Consider the following 20,254-nt stretch of genomic DNA (forward strand, 5'->3'; position numbering starts at 1 on the left):
AATGATTTACCACATTGAGATCTCTCTCTGTACTTACCTAGTACACTAGGTTTTACCTTCCAAAGTTTTTATATTTGTTAAATAATTTAGGAGGCGGAACCAGGCTTCATCATGATCCAAATGGGGAGTCATTAAAAAAATGTGGCTGTCTTAAAAAAGGAAAACAATTCCAGCTGGAGCAAAGGATTGACAGTGCAGTACTACCTACTACTTTGCCCCTGCCCACAAGAGAGCGCTAGCTTCCAAATCTACCCTGAAGTGAATGGCTGCAAATAGTTGTGCATTTAAGTGTTCAACTTCTAGCCCACACATTTATTTTTATATGGTAGCAAAGTGTTGTCCTCACTTTATAATATTTGGTTAAACTATGCATCAACAGATGGTGCCACATGCCTAACCGCTAATTATTGCCAGATAACCGTCATTGTTCATTAGTTTGAAATGTATATTGCAGGAAAACATTTTTGCTACTTGTTTTGAACACAACCATAGCAGTGCAGAAAGAATGAAGTTGCAGCGGCATTGAAATTCATTGACTGCCCTTTGTCAGTGGCTGGGATATGGGCTGCAGTCCCCTAAACATTTTTGAAAGCAGCGAGCTTTTTTTGATCTGCTAGGAGAGGAATAAGACTTTGAATCTGGTATTTCAGATGTTGCTTGAGCCCAGACTTGGTTGCAAGGAAATATTTATCAGTCTGATGTAATATCTGGCTGTTTACATTAGCCACATATTCTACCAGGAGCTACTGGGAAAAAAAAAAAAAAAAAAAAAAAAAGCGCTTCAACCAGAGGCGGTGGTTTGTGGGGTTTGTCTCAAAGCGACTCAGGCTATGAAAGATGTTGTTGTGGAGGACTCAGGAAATTTCGACCACCTGGGGTTCTTTAACGTGCACTGACATCGCACAGCACACGGGCGCCTTGCTTTTCGCCTCCAGCGAAAAGCTGCCGCTGAGGCCGGGATTCGATTTCACATCCTTGGGAACAGTAATCGAGCGCCGTAACCACTGCGCCACCCAGGCGGGGCTCTTTGATCAGAGAGCATTTCTCTTAGAAAAGGTCTCAAACATGGCTGTGTTTGTCACCATATTAATTGCCAGATACCTTCGAATAATGACATAGCAGAAACTGTTCTGAAATGGTTATGCAAACCTTTAGTGTGCAAAGTACAGGAAAAAAGTGCCGTAGCTTGTTAGCAGAACAAAACTACATTGGCTGGCTAGAATAAATGCATCCCATGACCTTTAGGAAACTCCTGGTTTTCATTATACATACTTAGTTTTGTTGCTGCATATACCAATTATCTTCATTGCTCAGGTTATTTCTAAATATTTCCGAGCATTCGGAAGCTAACATCAAATTAAAATAATGATTACTTAGCAGCGTCACTTTGAAGGAGAAATCATGCTTGTGGAGCAAGAATCCTCAGCGGAAAAAAAAAAAAGAAAGAAAAACTCCGTCAAATACATAATACTACTGGGGCTCAAAACATTGAGGCCATTTTCCTCGGTTTACATATTTGTTAATTTAGGAGACTACTGTTTTTATTCTGCACAGCCGAAATTGACATTGAAGGTGCTTTCTGGACCGAAATTTTGTAAGAGAAGTGCATTTATTATGCTCAATTTCTAGGCTGCTTAGCAAAAGCAAAACCAGGTCACTTTATAAATAGCAATGGCAGCAAAAAAAAAAAAGAAAAGAAAAAGTTTTTTCTTGGTTTTTAAAAAGTACTTTCCTGGAACCCCTCTTCTAGAAAATCTTAAAATCACCTGTTTGTAAAAAAAGGCTGACAAACTCACTGCTAGCTCATTTTTATGAAAATAACTGTTTTCTAACTCAAGGCACAACGTTGAAATTTTGGTCGTGTCTTTAGTGGCAAGAAGTTGCAATATTGCTAAAATAATAAAAACTGGCAGAGCAGTTAGAAAGTTACCCCCAATGAGGCGACAGCCCCTAGCGATCCGTCGCGCGACACCGCCGCCAATGCCTGTCGTTGTCGCTGGTGCATACCGCACGGAGCAACGAGGCTCAGCGACAGAGGCTCGTTTTCAGCGTTGCTCTGTTATCGCCACCTCTTCATTTGGTTAAGGGGAGTGCAATCACGCTATATCCCATTTCTAACACTAAACAGCATGAAGTATGATAAAACTGATGAAATTTCCTGTGACGCATCACATTGTAAAGGGTCACAGCGAAGCGGTGTGCTACTACACTGCAGTGCCGACTTGCATTGCAAGCAGTGACTTTCTCCTGCTCCTTTCGAAAATTAACAATACCTAGCCACACTAGCCTTTTTTTTACTACCTTTCCAAGCTTTGACTTAATTGTCTCGATGTTTTCACATATACACGGATCAGATGAAGTGAGCGCGTGCAGGCACCAGGTTCTTCGCCCAAACCATACTAGGAAAACAAAGTTCACACGCGAAAGCAAAAAAAAAAAAAAAAAAAAAAAAAAAAAAAAAACCGGAGCGGAAGTTGAGCACCCCCAAAGCCTTCTGCGATTGGCTACCTCGCGAGCTGCTTCCGGGCAACATGTGAAGTTTTCTACAAACCGAGAAACTGAGCGACAGCGACGAGCGGCAATGCTTTGGCGGCCCTCAGCCCATCGCATGGCATGTTGCCGCAAATTGTCGCCTCATGCGTTTAGCGCTTAAAGAGCACTTCATCCATTATGGAAATGTTGCTTCATATTTGACTTCGCTAATGTTGAGACAAAAGCATTGATTCTGCCACTGCATTGGAGCAAGATGCTCGGCACCATGTGTGCGTGCAAACTAAATTATTTTAATGGGTGTGTTTTTCGCTAGGTTACTCCATTCAGTGCAAGTGAACGCTTGTTAAGCTGGTATAGAGGCTTTCACAGCATTTCGTGGAGGTCATGCCTTGAGAAGAGCCATATTGTTACAACTGAATGTGCGTTATGGCGTTATCTGCCCCATAATTGCCAAGCCGGATATGAAGTGGGCAGTTGGTGGAGAAAATGCTACAAAGCCTCTTTTTCCCTCTAGGTACTTTTGAGAGACTATGGCTATAACCATGCTAGAACCTAGCTAATGAGGCTAGTCTAGCAGTACTGTTAGAGGAATCAGAGGATATGAAGCGGGATATGATTGGGCTTAGTGAGGTTAGGAGGCCAAAGGAGGCACATGCTCTATTAAAGGGTGAGCGTTATTATCTAGGTTTACCGGAGAAGCGAGAACTAGGAGTGTGGTTGCTTGTCAGTAAGCATATGGATGGTAATACAGACCTATGCGCCAATGTGTAGTCATGATGACCAGACAGTTGAAAGCTTCTATGAATATGAGAATCGGCAATGGGGAAAGTAAAAACACAGTAGTATACTGCACTGATGATTGACTTCAATGCCAAGGTATGCAAAAAGCAAGCAGGAGACCAAGCAGTGAGTGACTGTGACATTGGTTCTAGGAATAGCAGGGGGAGTTATTAGTTGAGTTCACTGAATGCAATAATGTGCGAATCATGAATACTTTCTTCAGTAGACGGAAGAACAGGAAGTGGATATGAAAAAGCCCTAATGCGGAGATTTAAGAATGAAATTGACTTTATACTGTGTTCTAGCCCTGGAATTGTGCAGGATGTAGAGATAAGCGGTAAGGTTCGATGCAGTGACCACAGGATGGTATTATTAGTATAGATTTGAATATAGAAGTATAGATAGACAATATTAGTATAGATTTGAAGAGGGAACGAAACAGATTAATAAAGAGAAGTTCATCAACAAATTAGCGCTCAGGGAAAAGGTAGAAGAATTCACGATCTCGCTACAGAATAGATATTCAACTTTAACCGAGGCATTACTGAGTGCGTGGTAGAAGTAGGTAGTAGGATGGTTAGAGGATATCTATAAATAATCAAAGACAAAAGGTTTGATTAAGAAATGCCAAAGTATGAAAGGCTTGAATTTGACAGACGGGTGTAAACTCTCGCGTGACCCAACAGACGGGATAGAACTGACAGATCTATCAAAGCTAATCAATAAGCATGAAGTGGCCGACATAAGGAAGTATAACGTGGGGAAAATTGAGCATGCTCTAAAGAGCGGTCGTAGCCTGAAAGCAGTGAAGAGGAAATTGGGCATATGCACTGAGGGACAAAGCGGGCAATGTCATTACTATTATGGACAAGGAAGTGAAGGTAGTTGAGGAGTTCTATACTGAAGTACAGTAGCAGAAGTAGTCAGGACAATAATAAGATTGGCAGTAGTGAAGACCAATCAGACATTCCGTCTTTACTGAAGGACGAGTTTAAGAAAGCTTTGCAAGCTATTTAAAGGGGGAAAGCAGCTGGGGAGGAACAGGTAACTATAGATTTGTTGAAGGACGGAGGGGATATCGTGCTAGAAAAACTGCCCACCCTGTATACGCAATGTCTGATGACATTGAAGCTACCGGAATCATGGAAGAATGCTAACATTATCTTAATTCACAAAGCACTAAGGGTTTGAGAAATTAGACTAATCACCTTACTACTCGTTATGTACAAGGTATTTGCTAAGGTAACTACTGATAGCATCAGGACAACCTTAGACTTCAGTCAACCAAAGGGTCAGGCAAGCTTTCGGGAACGGTGCTCTACCATCGATCATATCCATACTAGTAACCAACCAGAAAATTGAGCATGCTTTAAAGAACGGGGGAAGCCTTAAAGCGGTAAAGAAGAAATTGGGCATAGGCAAAAACCAGATGTATGCGATAAGGGACAAGGCGGGCAACGTCATCACTAATATGGACAAGATAGTCAAAGTAGCCGAGGAGTTCTATACAGATCTCTACAGTAGCCAAAGTAGTCAGGACCGTAATGAGATTGGCGGTAGGGAAAAACTGTCAGACGTTCCACCAGTGACGAAGGACGAGGTCAAGAAAGCACTAGAAACTATGAAAAGGGGGAAATCAGCTGGAGAGGATCAGATAACTACAGATTTGCTGAAGGACGGGGGGGATATCGTGCTAGAAAAACTGGCCACCCTGTATACGCAGTGCCTGGTGTCATCGACGGTACCGGAACCATGGAAGAATGCAAACATTATCCTCATTCACAAGAAAGGGGACTCTAAGGACCTTAAAAATTACAGACCAATCAGCTTACTGTCTGTTACGTATAAGGTGTTTACTAAGGTAATCGCTAATAGAATCAGGACAACCTTAGACTGCAATCAAGCAAAGGATCAAGCAGGGTTTCGGAAACGGTACTCTACTATCGATCATATCCATACCATCAATCAGGTGATAGAAAAATGCTCGGAATATAACCAGCCCCTATACATAGCATTCATTGATTACGAAAAAGCATTTGACTCAGTTGAAACCTCGGCGGTGATGCAGGCATTGCGAAATCGGGGTAGACGAGCCGTACGTGAAAGTGCTGGAAGATATATATAATGGCTGCACAGCAACCATAGTTCTGCATAAAGAAAGTAACAAAATTCCCATAAAGAAAGGTGTTAGGCAAGGAGACACAATCTCCCCAGTACTATTCACAGCTTGTTTAGAGGAAGTATTCAGAGACTTGGAATGGGAGCAGTTAGGGATAAGGGTAGGTGGAGAATACCTCAGTAATCTGCGATTTGCTGATGACATTGCCTTGCTAAGCAACTCGGGGGATGAACTACAAATAATAATTGATGATCTAGACAGAAAAAGTAGAAAGTTAGGCTTGAAAATCAATATGCAGAAGACTAAGATAATGTTCAACAGCCTCGGGAAGGAACAGCAGTTTACATTAGGTAGCGAATTACTGGCAGTAGTAGGCGAATATGTCTACTTAGGGCAGGTAGTAACCGCAGATCCGGACCATGAAAAGGAAATAACAAGAAGAATAAGATTGGGATGGAGCGCATTTGGCAAGCACTCGCAGATTATGACTAGCAGCTTACCGGTATCGCTCAAGAGGAAAGTATACAACAGTTGCATCTTGCCTGTACTCACCTATGGGGCTGAAACGTGGAGGCTAACCAAGAGAGTTCTACTTAAGTTGAGGACAACCCAGAGGGCTATGGAACGAAAAATGGTAGGGGTAACATTAAGAGATAGAAAGCGTGCAGAGTGGGTCAGAGAAGTAACTCAAGTTACCGACATTCTAGTGGAAATTAAGAAGAAGAAATGGACATGGGCAGGACATGTAGTGCGAAGAGAGGATAACCGATGGTCGCTGAGGGTAACAAACTGGATTCCAAGGGAAGGAAAGCGTAGCAGGGGGCGGCAGAAAGTTAGGTGGGCGGATGAGATTAAGAAGTTCGCAGGGGTCAAGTGGATGCAGCTAGCACAGAACTGGGTTAAGTGGAGAAATATGGGAGAGGCCTTCGCCCTGCAGTGGGTATAATCAGGCTGATGATGATGATGATGAACCAACCAGGTGATAGAAAAGTGCTCGGAATTATTACCAGCTCCTATGCACAGCATTCATTGACTACGAGAAAGCGCCTGACTCAGTCAAAACCTCAGCAGTCATGCAGGCACTGCGAGATCAGAGTGTCGGTGAGCTATATGCGAAAGTTCTGGAAGATATCTCTAGTGGCTGCACGGCAACCATAGTTCTGCATAAAGAAAGTAATAAAATTTCAATTAAGAAAAGTGTTAGGCAAGAAGGCACAATCTCCCCAGTGCTATTTACAGCTTGTTCGAGGATGTATTCAGAGACATAGAATGGAAGCAGTTAAGAAGCAGTTAAGGATCAGGGTTGATGAAGAATATCTTAATAATTTGCGATTCACTGATGACATCGCCCTGTTATGTAACTCAGGGGAACAGTTGCAATGAATGATTAATGACCTAGAGAGGAGAAGCAGAAAGGTAGGCCTAAAGGTAATGTTCAGAAGACTAAGTTAATGTTGAACAGTCTTGGAAAGGAACAGCTGCTTAAAATAGGTAGCAAAGCACTAGAAGTGGTAGGTGACTATGTCTACTTAGGACAAGTGGTAATCGCAGATCCGGACTATGAAAGGGAAATAACTTGGAGAATAAGATTGGGATGGAGCGCATTTTGTAGGATAGAATAGGATAAACTTTATTGCTCTACTTTAGATGTTATTGCCGACGGAGTTCTTCCATCTTTTCGTTGATGGCTTAGCTCCGTCTCACAGGGTTGGCACCCCTATTCCAGAGCACCACTGAGTTTTGCTGCTCGCTGGGCGTGGATGACCAATCCTCGTTGGAGGATTGGGTTGCCGCTGGAGAGCATACTAGTAATCAAACAAGTGATAGAAAAGTGCTCGGAATTATAACCAGCCCCTATGCACAGCATTCATTGACTACGAGAAAGTGTCTGACTCAGTCAAAACCTCAGGAGTCATGCAGGCACTGCGAGGCACTGTTCTGCACTCGGATTTTCTAGTTTGTGGAACGCTTTATTTCTATCGCACTCCCAAGTGATGTGATATAGGGAGGATATAGCACCGCACCATGGACAAATGTCCCTGTATTGGTTCGGAAACATTTTGCTTAAGATGTGTAAATTAGGGAAGGTTCCAGTTTGCAGTTTCCGCCAGTAAACTGTTTTTTGTTGATTTAAGACTTTGTGGGGAGGAGGGCATTTTATTCTCATCCCGTTATAATAATTGAGGATATCAGAATGCGTAGGGATTACCCTCATGAATATATCCGGGTTCACATTGGGAAGCGCTCGGTTCGTGTGCTCGCGAGCTACTTCGTCAGCCCTTTGGCTACCTTCAATCTCTGTGTGTCCCGGTATCCAGAAAATGGTGTGTGTAATTGGTTCTCTGGGTAGGCCCGCTCGATGGAGAATTTGGAGGGCTTTGTGGCCTGTTCTGCCGTTGGTGAAGTTACGGCATGCCTCTCTCGAATCTGTGAGAATTTTCAAGGGTTTTGTTTGCCCGGTAGCCCTCCGTGGCCGTTAGAGCAACAGCCATTTCTTCTCGTTCGGTTACAGTGCAGTCCCGTGCCGACGTGCTAGCGATTTCCTTGAGGTCCGAGCCTACCACTGTCGCTACGGCTTTGTATTTATCTGTCCACGTCGTTTTGTATGGGTAAAGCGCGGCGTTTGTGTACACTGTGTTCGCTTTTGTTAAGTATATTTCTACATATTTTGCTCGGGCTTCCCGCCTGGCCGCGTGTAGGTTTGGATCCATGTTTTTGGGGAGCGAGCTCACCTTAAAGGTGCTGCGGAAATTGTCAGTACTTGCAGATTATGACTGCCAGCTTACTGGTATCGCTCAAGAGGAAGGTATACAACAGTTGCATCTTACCGGTACTCACTTATGGGACTAAAATGTGGAGGCTAATTAAAAGTGTTCTACTTAAGTTGAGCACAACATAAAGCAAGGGCTCTGGACTGCAAAATGGTAGGCATAACATTAAGAGGTAGGAAGCGTGCAAAGTGAGTCAGAGAAATAACTCAAGTTACCGACATTCTAGTGGAAATCAAGAAGAAATGGGCATGCATAGGACATGTAGTGCAAAGAGAGGATACCCAATGGTCGCTTAGGATAAACTGGATTCCAAGGGAAGGAAAGCGCAGCAGGGGGTGGAAGAAATTTAGGTGGGTGGATGAGGTTTGATGAAAGGTCCGCAAGGGTCAGATGGATGCAGCTAGCACAGGACCAGGTTAGTTGGGGGAAAATGGGAGAAGCTTTTGCCCTACAGTGGGTCCGGTCCGGCTGATGATGATGACTATAACCGGTATCTACCTGGTTAACCTTGTCTTGTGGGCGAGTGGTTGAGGGAAGGTTTTTATTTACTACAAACAGTAACTCAGCTAGTGCTGACACTGTTCACATTAGTAACGTTCCTGTATACACCTGTCGATGTAAGAGAACTGTGATTTCAACATGTCCCACTTTTTATGTTGCTTATTATGCGTGATAATAATCAGCAGATATTTTTCGCGTGCAGTAAGTAATACCCCTGTCACACGAGCAAATTTAATGTCATTCGTATCGAATGACATTAGCATCTAATGTCATTATTCCCATGCTACACGAGAAAATTTAATGTCATTAGGTTCGAATGACATTCTTCATCGAATGAGTTTGGGGAACTCATTCGCATTCGATCGCGAACCGAATGTGTACTCTTGACGCCAGATACGCAGCAGAAACAAGTAACGCAACAACATATTCTGCGCACATTGAAATTTAAAAATTATATTTCTTAAGTTTTGTTTTAAAACCTGTTAATTTAGGTGTAAAATTATTAGCACTGCAGGCTCTCGCGGAACGGCATTACTCTCGGTCACAGCAGTGGTCCAGTAATGGCAGCGACTCACAATCATTTTGGGCTCTGTGTTCCTTGGTAACCGCATTGCCCCGTATGTTTATCTCGGAACTATTTAAAGTTTTGACTGAGCGCCTCACAGTTTGGACGCCAATTGCATGCTCTACTTGTCTCCGTGCGTCTCCGCACTGTGTATCCGCGCTCCGCTGTGTTGAGCCATATTGTTTGTTTACATATTTCGGATTTCTGGGTGACTCGATACTTGGCTTGGATTTTTATGGCTAAAGTGCTACAGCACAGCCAAAAGTAATGTTTTTCGCTTGAATTATCGTACAGAAATGTTTTGATCAGCTTTAAAATGTTACACAGTGATTTCAAACGCCTTTTATGCGCACTGATGCTCCTTAAGTGTAGCATTTTTTGTAGCTGATCGTAATTGCTACCATTTGCGAATGACATTATATTTTATCGTGTAGCACCGAAAGAAACCGAATGACATTCGATGCATCGAATGACATTAAATCTGCTCGTGTGAAAGAGGTATAACATAGTTATTTTGAAATGAACTGCAGAGGTATAGATTCCACACCCAAAAAAAAAGGGAATGGGGAAAATTTAGATAAATTTTTCCCCATTCCCCCCCCCCCCCTTTTTTTTTTTTGCTGTCTGAATTTCTAGTGTATCTATGATCATGGTAGTTCAGCAAGCCCTAGCTAGTGCGTTATCTATGACAGCATTCTTTCATTCTTGCAGCTGCCATTTGAAGAGTTAGAGATACAGATGAGAGAAAATTACATTGTTATCAACCATGTAGGTAGCAAAAGCGCATACTGACATGTAGTGCCTCAGACTTGTAAATCTATCAGGAGACTTAGTGCCATGAAATTGGACAAAGTGAGCATGATGCTTGTGCTAGTTTGTAGATATTCATGTTCTCTTTTTCTGTACTACCTGCTTTTATGGGCTTCTGACGACAGTCATTATTATTGCACTTCTTGTGGTGCAGTTACAGTTGAATCCCGGTGCGACAAATGCCGCTTGAACGAAATTGTCGCCACAACGAAGTATCATGCATTCCCCGTGAAACCCCCATAGGACTTACTGTATTAAATTTTCCTCAGAAACGAAGTACTTTGCGAGCACATGTTCGCTTCTATGAATTTTTTTTGCAAATTTTCGCGGCTGAGTGTCTTGTCTTTCTTCAGAAGGTGGGTGCTGGAGAGCGACTTTCTCATTCCCGCTGTTTATTTTTTTTTGCATCGCAGACTGCTAGGGGAGGAGGGGCACACCCGTACCATCCTCCTTGTGCGCACCGCTCGTTTGCTTTTTTTTTTTTCCCTTCAGACGCCCACATGATTTTTGAAGTGACTACACGCCCCACTCATTGGCTACGTCAGTTCTCCGTGTAAAAAAACAGTCCGCCCTTGCCTTTGCTGGGCTTCTTCGATTGATGCAGCTCGCGGTCATGGTGCTTGTGGTTTCCTGCCAAGCAGGAAAGCATGACATGATCACATGCGAGAGGTGTTGGCTGGCAAGCTTTTGCGGCCTCCAAGCAAAGAGGGGCTGCTCGAAAGCGCGTGTAAAATGTGCCAGTGCGTAAATATGACGCCGTCTGCTAGCGTCCTTGGCGGGGTGGTCTGCTAGGAACCGAGTGCATTTCAGACAGGCTGAGGACTGGTGGGCGGAGCTTTGTGCCCTGTCGGATGAAAAAAAAAGAAGAACGTGAGGCAGGCTGGAAAAGCTCTGCAGGAAGAAGACCACTCAGCATCACCATTTTTCTTCCTTGTGTGTCCTTGTTGTTCGTGAGTGCATCATTCAGTGTGGTCTCGTCACTGCTAGTTGCTGCGAACTTCCTAGGATGTCACCGCTAGCGAAGAAGCGGAAGTTTCTTTCACTTCCGAAGCAGAAAGCGGGAAGCATTTCAGCTCTACACAAGAAGGTGATGCAGCCAACATACGAGGAGCCTGATAAGGCTGTCTACGCCTGGTTCGTCGAAATGCGAGCCATGACATCCCGCTTAGCGGAAGCATTGTTAAGCAGAAGGCCCTCAATTATGCCTGTTTGCTAGGCCTGGAAAGCCAGCACAGGTTGGCTCAATCGCTTCGAAGCGAGGCACAACATCATGGGAAAAATTTTGTGCGGTGAAGCAAGTTCCGCGGACACTGCATTGCCCACTGCATTGACGACGTCAAACTCTCAAGTGACGAAGTGCGATTTTTCCCACCGAACTGCACTTTGATCATTCAGCCGCTGGATCAAGGCATCATCCGAAGCGTGACGTGCACTTATCGGGGTGGGCCGATTCAGCAAATTCTCTTGAACCTTGAAACTGGCAGGGAGACAAAGGTGGACCTATTCATGGCTCTTCAGATGATGGCTGCTGCGTGAAACGTGACCCGGTCCACCTTGATCTACAACTGCTTCCAGAACGCCGGGTTTGTTGACCAGGAGGCGACCAGCATAGCTACAGCCGCGAAAGATGACGCTCGTCAACTCCGGGAATCGTCGACTCCGGGAATCAGTACGGCCTGGAAATCCCTCCAGAATGCAGGAAACGTCCCTCGCGATATCGAGCTGGATGATTTCCTCAACGCTGACATGGATGTGCTTGTCTACGAAAAGCTAGATGATGAAGACATCATTAAAAGTGTTGGCGAGTCGGAAGAGCCGCCGTGTGATGCTGAAGACGGCTCGACTCTGTCCAGGATTGACCCGCCTTGGCAACCTCGTCGCAGATGATGGATGCCTTCGATGTTGTTAGGAAGTTCCTGGGCTCTCACGATGACAATGTGATGGCTCTTTAAACAGAGTGTAAGTATCGCGTGACACCACTGCTGGCATTGAAGCGCAAGCAGACAAAACTTACGGACTTCTGGAAATAAATTTTTTGCTCAAGTTGTCAGTAAAATCTCGACAACAAAGTTCTACAACAACGAAATTTTTCGTACACCCCACAGATTTCGTTGTAGCGGGATTCAACTGCATTAATCTTTTAAATAGTGGAACCCTGAGTAACAAAGATGCAGTGCTATTTTGAGTTGAAGCCAATGGTGGCCCCAAATTCGGGTGCAGGTCCTGAATGTTTGTCAGTCTGCTGCAGAGCTCTCCAGAGTTGGGCAGTGCATGAGGAAAAAAATGAAACCACGCTACATCACCTGGTTTCGATGTGAGGTGTGCATCACCTCACATCGACATTCTTAGTACTCAGACAGCCGTGCCAGGGTGTTGTTTTCTTTGCTGTGCTGTGGAGTGATCTAGCTCCCAAAAACAAAATGATGTGGTGACAGGTGTGCGATGACTGAAATGCATAAGAGTCAGGCATTTTTTTTTAACCCCCTCTTTTCAGAATGGTGAGAGTGCCCTTCACGCAGCAGCCCTCTTTGACCACCTGAGCATCATCAAACTGTTGTTGGCGGCAGGAGCAGACCCGCAGTTAAAGAACCAGGCAAGTTGGCATCCCACTTTCTTTCCCATTTTTTTTTTTTCTTTCTGCTGAGGCTCCCTAAACAATCCTCCGCAAGAACATAGGTATCCACAAACACTGAGGAATACCAAGGACAAATTTATGTTGGCCTGTGTCGATAACCTAACGAAATTAGATGACTTAACGAAATTATAATCACAGGAATGCCAATTTCTCTGAAAACGAAGCTTTTATAAGCTAGAAAAAGTATGACAAGAACAACGCAGGTGTCTTCATCTCCGATCATATGGAATACAACACAGGCAGTGCATTGTATCCTTTTCTTTTGCCCCGTCTCAGCACCGATTGCAACATGATCGTGAACCAACAAGCCCCACTCTCCACTCTTCTGAATTTCATCACCGAATTTGCAAACCAATCATGGTTGCGTCAAGACAGTTCCTTTCTCACAGGACCCTGAAGCTAATCTAAACTGCCACTGACACTTGTAAATGGTGATCATGGAGTCCCTTTCACAGTCTTGATTTTGCAAGTATCATTCAGGGGGGAAAAGAGAGTTTAAACAAGGACCATATTTCATGTGCTTCCATTTTTTACTCTATCTGGTCAGAAATTGGCAGCATCAGGCATAAGCAGTGAGTGGCCAGTCATAGAAATACCAGATATGGGTTGCAAAAGAACTGTGAGTTGAGCTAGTTGGTGCATCATTTTTTAAAAATACACAGCGCAACAAACATAGGACAAGCGAGTAGACGGGAACAGCGCTGTTCCCGTCTACTCGCTTGTCCTATGTTTGTTGCGCTGTGTATTCTTAAAAAAACCAGATATGGGGTCTAGCCATTGGCAGTCATGCATGCTGTCATGCAGCCTGTGCTGAGGTGCTACCTCTAATGGACCAATAGTCGGGCCACCTCCCACAGACGCTTGAAAGCCAGCAAGCGTTGCTGTCGGGCTACTTGGCTCGAATCTTGTAATGCTATAAAAGGTTACACACAAAGAGGACGACGCGAAGGGAGTAGGCACGACAGGACAAGTAACAGCTTCATCCTGTCGTGTCCACAGACTAGTCCTCTCGTGTCTACTGTCTTTGTGTCGTTCTTTTTGTTCGTAGCCTTTCATCGCTTGAAAGCTATGGCTTTGTCACCCAACTAAGGTCACAGGATCAAATGGATCCAAAATGGGAGCTTATGGAATATGGCCCCAGATTTTCGCAGCAAGTCTTATTTCTTTGCCGAACGTACATCAGCATCCTCAGAAAGCGCCAGTGCACCAGTCTTTGCGGAGAACAGTAATAAGATGCTGTTGTCCAGACTCCCGAGACTCTCTTTATAAACATATGCATCAGCCATTGAAGTGCATCCGTGTCGGTCATACCTCAGCGTGTAGTACCACAGTTGCCAGATGCAAGGAAGAGCATGCAAACATAATGAAATAATCACAGCATTTCATTTAGTAAATTTCTCTAAGGGTTGAAAGCCTAGTTGTTGAAACGTGTCACCATGAAAAGGGGTGGTCTAGAAGACGAAGCACAGCTACCATAAGTTGACTTGTGCTACTGACTGCTGAGTGTGACCGTTTGTCTTGCTTCGCCATCTTGTGCCCGGTTCGCAGGATGGAATGACCCCGCTCGACTTGGCCCACGAGGCTTCCAACGTGCAGATTGTCGAATACCTGAGGCAATACCTGGCAGCACGTCGCCTCCCGGACTCGTCACGTGCCTCCTGACAAGCCCTCGTGCCGAGGCTGGAGTGAAGTCGCAAAACTGTACAGTGTTCTGCTGCAAAACCGGTTATTTTTTAACTACCTTACAAGGCTGCTGCAGCTCCTGTGTAAAATGAATGCCTTAGAACTGTTGCTGTCCGAGGTCTATGTTTATTTTTTTCCACATAAAGGAATCGCAGCACTCAGAAGTCAAAAGTGGCAATGGAGATGTTATAGCTCTGTACAGGAATGGTTATGGGAGAAAAGCCGACACTTGATGGTTGAAGAGTGCATTCAAACAAGCTTAGTTTTTTAAGGTACACATGCAAGGCAGCTTAAAGGCATGGAAACATTTAAAGAAATTCCAGTAGCAAATTGTAAAACCAAGGGCTCCTTGTAAATCAGTTGCAATGCATATTGTGGTCTCATCCACCTCCAATTAATTTTCTTCTTTTTTGAAATACAGTAAAACCTTCACCGTTTGAGCTTCAAGCTGGACTAATTCAAAATTCCAGATAATTTAGAAGATTTGTGCAGTCCCATAGTTTCTTATGTAAATTTGATTATATAATACTACAACGGATAAGGCCAGCAACGAGAACGAAGTTCAGGTGTGCGGCATGCTCGCTGTAGCCCAGGCTCTTTCTCTCTCTGTGTGGTGTGCTTGTGGGCTGTGCTTCGGACATCAATTGGACCACGTAACAATAGGAAGCGGTGACCTGCACTAACCCGCTTATCGAGATACAGGGTGCTGTGTGAGAATGACTAGTACTAATTTTACCTCAAACCAGTGGAGCGAGTCTCGAGATGGCGCTGCAGTGTTGTGTCGATTAGTGGTGATATGTTTAATACATGCAAAGCACCCTCGCCATAAAAATGAGCATTATAAAGTTTTGGACGAGCAGTGGGTAGTATGCACCCTATGCCAGAGCTTCTTGCCAGCGAGAAATATGGAGCTCCTTGTGTCAAAAAAAAAAAAGAAAAGAAAAGTTTAAAAAATAGTTATAATTCATATGCAAATTAGTTTCTCTAGAGAAAATTTGTATTGCGCATGGCTTACCTGGTTCATTCATGTTGGTGCTCGCTTCTTTGGATGAGCGGTAGGCAGAATGAGAGGAAACATTTGATTGCGATGATCTGCGAGGCATGCTCTACACTGAAAGCTGGAACTACAGGACCATTTACAGTAGTCATTTGGGGCGCACACCAGTGTGCTGTGGGGTGAAACACCATTCTTTTGCTTTTGGTGTTCGCTGGCTTTATGGTCACACTGTTAAATGTTCATTACTTTTGATTGCGCGCACGTCGTGGTGGCAGGCTTGGAGGATAGGGACAGTGAGATGGGGTGCATGTTTCGACTGTTTGTTTGGCCAGCAAGGGATATGTGTTGGAGAACCTACTTTTATGCAGCAGTGTTTGGTAATCCTAAAGTCCATCCAATAAAAGGTACATTCTCGCAACAAAATTGTTTTCTCGGGTCCATTTTCTTTTCGCAACGGTCCATTAATTTGACTATTTCTTGTGGTCCCAATGGTTCCGAATTGATGAAATTTTACTGCATCAATTAACTTCTTTTAAAAGACAGCACAGTCGAAAGTTTAAGGAAAGCAGAGCAGCTACATCACTGTTGTATGGTTGCTTAAAGCACTTTGTGACAGTATGCGAACCTACAAGACTTGTGTACTGGGAAGAATGGAGGTTTTTAGACGACAAAAAGTCTGACGTGTCTATTTTAAACTGCAATGGTAAATGAAACCTTGATCCATTTCTTCAAGCATCACCTTTGTTTCATCTCCTAATAATTAGGGTGCTACCAATTGGCCACTTCTCTTGTCTGAGAAAGGGAGCGGGCCTTTAACGAGCACATTGTTTCGGAGAAACAAATCATACACTTGATTACAATTGACCAAACATTGGAAGTGTGTTGCTAGCTCCGTTTATTGGGACTGCTTTCCCAGCTTTTCAGAAAAGCCAAATGTGGTCACAGCAGAAAGCGGTAGAATGAACTGTTTTGGTTGTCCTTATGCTTTTTCTGTTCGGGGCTGTGAATATTCATTCAGTATAATAATCACCTATCGAAATATATTGAAGGGTGCCCTGAAAAGGTTGAATTTGGAGCTCCATTATGCGTGCGTGTCTTGCCGTATCTATAGGCACAGAACAGTAGTACTATGTATATTGTCACTCTAAAAGTGCTCGAGTGTCGGCTATGCTGAACACAAATTTCTCCATTTCGCTGATGTTTCATTCGACCTGAATGCTGTATTCGTGTGAACTTTTGCTGCCTTGCATTGCTGGGTAGTTTAAAACCTTGTAGGACCATCAAGTACAGTGTTTCATTTTGTCCAAGACAACTTGAAAATGTAGTCCACAGGAGATGTCACTTCGTTGAATGCGACCTTTTTCTTCAATAAGCACTACAAAGTATAACTCGGTTTAATGCATATTGGAGGTTAGTTCAAATACTGGATATAACAGGTGCGATGTTATCGAATGAAAAGAAAAATAACACGATCACTGCAGCACATGAAGAAGCACAAAAATTCGTCAAGCATGCTACTGTGCAGATTGTCATTTTTTGCCTTAGCCTGTAATGAAATTATTTTTCTAGTAGAAGCTGTGTGTGCATGCTATGCTTTGTGATGTGTATGTGTACAGTAACGAACTGCAGTGAAAATGATTTCAAACCCTCACTGCAGCTTCCTTCGCAGCCCATAACCCATTTATTTGCGATAAGTGCAAGTACAGTCCTTGTCAAAAGTTTAGAGCCCATGGGAATTTGCTTCGTAGCCACTCCGTTAGGATTGTAATGCATTCTCAGTGTTCGAAATCCACTAAAGGTGGAAAAGTTGTATTGTCCTATTTATTGTAATGGCTAAGACTTCCGTGAATGCTAAAGATAGCCATTTTGTAGGTTAGAAGCAGGCCCCCTGGGCTTTTAACTTTTGACAAAGATTGTACTTTGTTGGCCAGTGAAATATAAAAGAATTTAACACACTTGCTGCATGAAATTTGAGCCGGTAAGAAAGAGGAAGCAGCTCAGATTGTGAGGTAGCTTTTCCAGAATAATCAAGCAAAAATTGCATATATTTGGCGTACATACTTAGTGGCTAAAGCGAAGCTGATAATATGGATGAGGCTGCAAATATTGGCATTTAGCCACCACAGTATATGACAGCACATCATCAGATGGTAAAGTGCTTGTTATAAGCGCTCATTTCATGAGGTCTTAGTACTTAGCATGTTTTTCTTGCTTGCATACATTGCTTAGAAGGATGTTTGCATTTAGTGGATTTCTCAGGTAGCACAAACCATCAACCCAATGTTGGAACTGCATTGGCAATATCTGGGCCTACCTAGGACCAGTACATTACTAACACAGAGCCAATATTATGCCAATATTGGGCTGATGGCTAGTGCTGCAAAAGTGGGTTCAGCTTTTGTAAAAAGGCCTGCGTCAGGTGTTGAAATCGTACAGCAGGCTCTTCAGCTTTTGGCGAAGGGTCCGATTGAACCTTTGGCATCATGTTTAATTAGGGGTGCGCAAATATGGAAATTTTCAGATACGAATCGAATATGCGAAAAAAATGCCTTCGAATATCAAGTCGAATATTTTATTAGTGAAAAATAAATGGAAAAGTAAAAAATAGGAAACATTGTTCATATTTATTTCACAATTCACGTGGATTTGCAAGTAACATTAAACTGGCATTGCAGCATTGCATAGAAATGCATACCCTACTCAAAAAATTCATTAAAATTTTTTACAGGGTTCCTGTACACAAAGGGCCTGCATGAAACCTGGTTGAGCTGTCACATTGCTGCTGAAAACAGTGAACTCTCATTTATTTGGCCTCAATGGACCAGAAAAAATGTCCGAATTAACCGAGAGCTCGAATTGTCGAGTGGGCATGAAAACACTGCCAAAAACTTTTCGTAACGGTAATTGTATCTAATGAGCACCTGCACGACGGTTGCCTGGATTTGAGATGAAACCGAAGTGAGAACAACATTTTTCTCCCAGTTTCCTCAGGTGCTTCACTTTGCATACACTATTGGGAAGTCCTTATTCACAAAAAGGCCCTATTGTGTTTTAAAGATACTTCACTACGTAGCAGACACAGTCGAGCATTGAGGTGAAACATGCAGTGCAGTGGATCTGCGGAGTGTATCTGATAATTTTCGAATAAGAATATGAATTGGGTAACAAATATATTCCATTTGTATTTGTAATTTGAGTATTCGCGCACCCCTTTTTCAATGCATTACTAGACGAAGCATCAATGTGCTGTGAATTCAATTTGCAATCTGGCAATGCTTTGTAAAGCTTTGCTTCGGACGTGTGTGCCACGTGGAACAGATTTTTGAGATTCACAAGAATTGTACAATCTATTATTTCATGAAATTTTAAGCGCAGGCAAAGCAGGAAAGAAAACACTGGAAAGCCTAGGGACCAGATTCTGAGACATTCACTAGTTTGCCAGCGCTGCTCGTTTAAAAAGCCAAAGCTTGACAGCTTACTAAACAGCTTGAAATGAAACTGAAGGTGGCACAGTAGGTGATTAAAGGAAAACGACTGAAGAGTTTGAGAGCAGCTGTGAGTTGGTATCATCCTAACTGAATTTTTAAGAGGAAGAAATCTAGTTGGATATCTGAGGAAATCAAGCAGAGCGATGGTATCAAGAAATTAGCTGTCGCAATTCAGTATATACCACTACCGCCAGCTTTTCTTATCTGCAACAGACTACCTTTCATGCTCCTTTAATCCCGGGCTGCATTGTGCCCAGCTAACAATTATTTGAAGACAACTGTCTGCAGTACTTTAACCTTCTGTGCTATGCAACATCAGCTTGGTATCGTACTGCTAGTGAAGGCAGTTCGCTGCCATGACTGCACTTTTTTAAGCACATTCTTCAATGCAAAATTTTTAGCATAGCGAACAGAGTGTGGTAGTTCCAGTTCGATTCTTCAAGGCAGCAACGAAAACAAAATTTGCCAAGACGCATTCGATCAGTGACAGTACTGTCGCACTGGCAACACCACAGTTGTTGACGGAAGCCAGTGCTAAGGCGATCCTAATCTGAAGGCAGACATTTGAATGCTTCTAGACAACGTATGGGATATGTTCACCCCTAAGATTGGCATCTGTGTATGCAACGTTTGTATAACTAGGAAATGACCCGTACATAAAATCGTTCGACAATGCTTCACTGCAAATAGGCATGTGCTGAATTTGTCTTTAAAAGCCGATTGTTTTATGATGTGACCTGGGGCTTGCATTACAATATCTGTCGCTGAGGCCGTGGGTTGCAAGCCGTATGCACATTCTGACAATAAACTTCGTAGTTGTAAATAGCGCTAACATTTGTTTTTCTCCATTGCATTCATATCCTCTTTGAATGCATTCCCATAGGAAATCATGTTCTCCTGTGTGCCATATATCAGCTGGACACAAGCTGTTGGCAACTCATGCACAGTCTCTACAAATGTGATGTACTGCTCTGCACACAAACTTTTGTGACTGAAAATAAAAACTAGTGAAGAAGTACTTGCAGTGTATGCAGCATTTTTTTTTTATACAACATGTTCAAAATTAGATTTTACTGATATAAACAAATGTGGAACGCAATGTGTTGATGCCGCTTTTGCATGCTGGTAATGCTGCCAGGCAGACACAAATTAGGATAGTAATTGTCCCCGTAAGTTTAGTTAATAAGTGGCTAATTTCATTAACTAACTCTTATTGGCTGAAGGTAGCATGCATAAGTTGAGAACTTTGAGGCAGTTGCTTTTGAGGGTTATGCCGTTTTGTACAATTTCAGTAACGTGCCTGTGTCCCGAGACGCACAAGTCGAAAATTTCATCCCAGTTCGCCGAATTACCTACACATGCGGACCACGAGCTCTCGGTGTGAAGCACCTTTCATGCGACTCAGCTGTTGC

At 43.3% G+C, this 20,254-nt stretch overlaps 1 protein-coding gene across 4 annotated transcripts in view; it reads left to right on the forward strand.

Moving 5' to 3' along the window:
* The window catches only part of LOC146179678 (uncharacterized), a 30,449-nt gene extending 10,589 nt beyond the window's left edge, over nt 1–19,860 (forward strand). For 3 of the 4 annotated variants that reach the window (XM_084579307.1, XM_084579305.1, XM_084579308.1), the window contains 2 exons: nt 12,534–12,632; nt 14,223–19,860. In XM_084579307.1, coding sequence (XP_084435433.1) covers nt 12,534–12,632; nt 14,223–14,336 — 213 coding nt within the window. In that variant the 3' untranslated portion in view covers nt 14,337–19,860. The remainder of the gene's footprint in view (nt 1–12,533; nt 12,633–14,222) is intronic. The other variant, XM_084579306.1, reaches the window with a different exon arrangement.
* The last annotated feature ends 394 nt before the right edge of the window (nt 19,861–20,254 follow it).

The sequence above is a fragment of the Amblyomma maculatum genome, chromosome 9, assembly GCF_055883805.1.
Source record: "Amblyomma maculatum isolate TAMU_Amacu chromosome 9, ASM5588380v1, whole genome shotgun sequence".
Classification (NCBI taxonomy): Eukaryota; Metazoa; Arthropoda; class Arachnida; order Ixodida; family Ixodidae; genus Amblyomma; species Amblyomma maculatum.